The sequence below is a fragment of the Syngnathus leptorhynchus genome, chromosome 2 (genome assembly GCF_054491065.1).
Source record: "Syngnathus leptorhynchus isolate UIUO chromosome 2, UIUO_Slep, whole genome shotgun sequence".
Lineage (NCBI taxonomy): Eukaryota > Metazoa > Chordata > Actinopteri > Syngnathiformes > Syngnathidae > Syngnathus > Syngnathus leptorhynchus.
In genome coordinates this window covers 10,888,276-10,892,757 of record NC_141196.1, presented here as the reverse complement: position 1 = coordinate 10,892,757, position 4,482 = coordinate 10,888,276, and the positions used below count along the sequence as shown (strand labels likewise).

At 39.0% G+C, this 4,482-nt stretch overlaps 1 protein-coding gene across 2 annotated transcripts in view; it reads left to right on the top strand.

Moving 5' to 3' along the window:
• gria2b (glutamate receptor, ionotropic, AMPA 2b) overlaps positions 1-4,014 on the top strand; it is a 29,130-nt gene extending 25,116 nt beyond the window's left edge. Inside the window, exons 13-14 of one of the 2 annotated variants that reach the window (XM_085903055.1) lie at positions 941-1,075; positions 2,406-4,014. In XM_085903055.1, the coding sequence (XP_085759181.1) occupies positions 941-1,075; positions 2,406-2,570 (300 nt within the window). In that variant the 3' untranslated portion in view covers positions 2,571-4,014. Of the gene's footprint in view, positions 1-940; positions 1,187-2,405 lie in introns of those variants that run through there. The other variant, XM_085903044.1, reaches the window with a different exon arrangement.
• The last annotated feature ends 468 nt before the right edge of the window (positions 4,015-4,482 follow it).

Below are 4,482 nucleotides of genomic sequence, written 5' to 3'. Positions count from 1 at the left end.
TGGATTTACACTGCAGGTCCAAGTGGCCAATTCCACTTTAGAGTGAATATTTTTGGAATCCCAGAAACAAAGCTCATCGCATCATTCTGCAATGCGATGTTGGAGCTTCCAACACTCTAAAGGAATTGTGAAAATCATGGCACAAACCGCACCTAGCAAAAACGCAAAATCTTTTTTGAATGCGATGATGTCCACCACGTTTGTACCTGTGACCAACAGCTACACCCAATTCAGCGGCCGCTATCTGGGTCTTAGTAAAACTGGTCATTTGTCAGCTTGGCTTTTACTCGTGCTTTGATTCAAGGATGGGTTGATGTTAGAAAACCGAAACATTCCAAAAGAAATATAGTTTGCGTGAGCATTCGGATTGGAGCTTTGAAATCGACATCTTCCAAAAGACTCAAATCATGCTGTTCAGGTTAGAAAAATGACATATCGCGAAATACTTTATGTTGGGATTAGAGTCAGGGAAAATGAAATCTTCCAAAATCAATGAGGGTTTAGGATCCCTGTGTAGTGTCCCAACAGGATGAGGAAAGTGTCCTATACCTAAAGAATTTGGGTTAGTATTGCAGTCAGGACTTTGTCTTTCCAGTTAGTGTCGGGAAAACGCAAACATTTCCATTGTCGGAATTGTCTCTTGAACTATGTGGTGTAAATCCAGCTGTGAAGTAAATGACTGCTGCTGCATTCCATTTTGACTAACCTCAACCCTCAATACTACTACTGCTTTAATTCTTACCCCAAGTGACCAATCACGTTTCTGTCTTGTTTTTTGTTGTGATTATTCGATATTCTTGTAACAAAACAGTGAAAGATTCAATGTGCATTCGTATGTGGTTCTGTTGTTTTTGTGTCCTTTCATTTGGATTTTTTAATTTTCTTTTTTGACGCTGTCATTTCTCCTCTAACTGCTCTGTCGTGTGCATTCCACCCCCAGGAGAAGACCAGCGCCCTCAGCCTGAGCAACGTGGCTGGGGTCTTCTACATTCTGGTCGGAGGACTCGGCTTGGCCATGCTGGTGGCCTTGATCGAGTTCTGTTACAAGTCCCGAGCCGAGGCCAAACGAATGAAGGTGGCAAAGAATGCACAGAATATTAACCCAACTTCCTCGCAGAATTCACAGAATTTTGCAACTTATAAGGAAGGTTACAACGTATATGGGATCGAAAGTGTAAAAATTTAGGGGGTAGGGACACGAGGTTTTCATAAATTACCCCAAACTGCACGCTTTTTTGGCTCCATCCTCCGTTCCATCCTTCAGTGTTAGTGAATGAAGAGGTTGGCCAAAGGATCGTATGTATTATGATTTACTGAGAGAAAGACATGCCAGCCACACACACACTCTCTTTTTGTTCAAGCATAATGATCGTCTTTGGAACAAGGAGTGTCAGTGCCACGCTGAAAAGGGGAAAAAAACATTCATTTCAATTGCCTGAGAAATTATAATATTTTTAATATCAAATTAGTTACAGAAAGGTTTTCACTACATGGAGGAAATGCATAATTCATTTTGTGAAATCCTCAAGAAGAGATTTGCACAGTCATTTTATCGAGAGACAAAGGAAACATGGTAATATCTTGTTAAACATTGTTACTTTATTAGGAAAAGGTGCTATATGATTAAAGATTTTAATTCAAATGATGACAAATATCACATGGGGGAGTGAATGGAATCGAAGTTAGGTTATCGAAGCTTGTAATTGGAATGAATAATCTTGCAATTTAAATTACTCTAGTTGAGCGAAATTGTATCGTGCCAGAATTGGAGTGACTCGCATCGTAATTTGAATTATTGTATCATCGTTGAAGGAAATCGTATTGTCGTAGTTAAATTAAATTGGATCATAATTGTCATGAATTTTTGGGAGCCATCTTGGTAGATAGCTAGCTCGCCAACTAGGTAGCTAGCTAGGTTTGTAGACACCTTGATACGATAGTCACCATAAAAAGCATCAAAAAACGAATATGGGCATTTATTTTGTATTATTCTAGATTGTGCACCTTATGAAAAATATCATTGGAATTGTTCAGTTGTCTTTCTTTCTTTCTTTTTTTGCCTTTGAGGTGATGGCGCTGACTCTGCTTCGTACGTTGTCTGTCCATTTAAGTTCCCTTGAGACCATGCTCATGTATGACTGTTGACGGCCACGCTTGTCAATGCCTCTCCTAGTAAAATAATCATTTTCATGCTCAAATTAATGCTAGCCCCCATACCATAAGCACATGCTCATCCTCGCGTCGTGTTGCCCCCTCCACACACACGCTTTAGTTCTCATCTCCATACATATTTATCCATATATAAATATTAATATTTCACAGTGGAGCACTTGGGGGACAACTTGCTTAACTTTCTCGTTTGTGGGAATGTCCCCCTTCCCTTTGCCCTCTTCCCCACCCCGCAGATGACTTTCGGAGACGCCATGAGAAACAAAGCGAGACTTTCAGTCACCGGGAGCACTGGGGAGAATGGTCGGGTGATGACTCCGGAGTTTCCGAAGGCCGTCCACGCCGTCCCGTACGTCAGGCCCGACATGGGCCTCAACGTCAGCCTGACAGACCTGTCCTGATCCCAGACCAACTTCCGAGTGCCTTACCATGGTTTCAAAAAGTAAAGAAAAAAAAAGAGCGCTTTTGTTCTTTTTTCTTCCAAAAGGTTTGTCCCCCCCCCCCCCCCTCCCCCCATCCCTGACACTTCCTGCTCTCGCTGTTCTGGCACTTTTTTTCTTGAATGGGAACGTCAGAGATTGCAAAGACTTGGTTCTTGGTCGCTATTAACCCCCAACGTGAAAAAAAAGGCAATCCTGGAATATCTTGGAGTTTTATTTCCCTTCCTAAATGTGTGAAAGCGAAGGATTGATTGACAGTCGTTTTGCGCAAATCATCTGAACTGTGTGCGCGTGTGTGTGTGTTTGTGTTTGTGAATCAGTTGCCACCGCCACATCCTAAACATGAAGCACATCCACGTTTTAAGAAATGTGAAATAGTCCTTTGAAGTTTTTCTTAAGAAAAGCCCAAGAAAATAGACAACAAGAAACTATTTTTATGTATTTTCACAAAATAGCTTTTAAAGAAACTCGCCGGCTGGATTTAAACATGTGTGTGGAGATGAACGAAAAAATAGGAAACAACAACCGTCGTCATGTAATTAAATTCCTGTATATTTTATTCATTAACATTTGGTGTCGATACAAACTATATGTCAATGCTTGACACTTTTGGAATATTCCTTTTCACTCATGTTTCTAAACTTCGGTGATTTTCTTTTCTTCTGCCCGCTGTTTGTATTTTCTTTTCTGCCGAGGACCAGGGTCGTTTGTTGCGCTTTCAGGAGGAAGTGAACCTGTTTACACGCCATGAATGCAAAATATATATCTTAAGAAAACACACATACAAAAAAAACATTAAACAGTAGAAAAGGGCGTTCAAGAGGCATCAGTATTCACCATGCGGAAAATGCCCAAATGCCAAATAAGTGACGGGTGCCAAATCTTAGTGCCAGTAGATGATGAATATAGAGTCTTAATATAATCACTCACTGTCATTTCAGTGAATGTAAATGACTTTTTTGTAAACTATAGATGTACAGTCGGTAGTGATGACACTGCTAATAATGATAAATAAATAGCCTTTTTTTCGGGGTTGTTTTTGTTGTATTTGTTTGTATTTTTGCATCCACCCGACGACGTAGCAGCGGTTTCTGCATGTCGTTTGCCGCTGTTGTGACAAGACTTTTGTTCTGTTTTCGTTACTGCCCAAAAATTAAAAACACACACACAACAGCGTTTACATTTGAACGTAGAAGTCGTGACGGTGTTTTAAATTTTCTGAAAAAAGGTACACATACATACAGACAGTATACATATATATATATATATATATAAACATATATTTTGTATAAAAAGGTGAAATTTTAAAAAAAGCATAGCCCCCTTTTGATGATAGTGTCAAAGCTAATTAATTAACGGAGACGTCAGAAAATGTTTTGTTGTTTTTCTAAAAATAAGCACTTCTAAATTCATAAGACTCACTTTATCGCTTTTATGACCTGTTAAGAGCCCCTGTATGATACATATGGGGTAATTATAATAATAATTATCTGTTTTATTATTCTCATTATTATTACTATGGCTGTTGTTTTTGTATTCTGACAATAGATAACACGCATATACTTGTAGTCGCTTCTAAGTTCCATATGGCGTAAATTCAGGCTATTCTCACTGACATTTTGTATTATGGAATGTGTGCTAACTTGTTTATTTTTGGGACTCTTTCTTAAATAAATTTGAAAAAAATGGCTGACGTCTTGTGACTTGTTGGGTCTCGTTTGTGATGCAACAAGGTCAAATCAAAAAGTATTTTGGAGTTAAAACGTTTTCCGGGGAACTGCCTCTAAATTTGCACAATACATGTTTATCTGATATAAAGTATAAAGAAAACATGTTAGCCATCTACTTTTTGAAGCAGAATAGCGAGACTAAG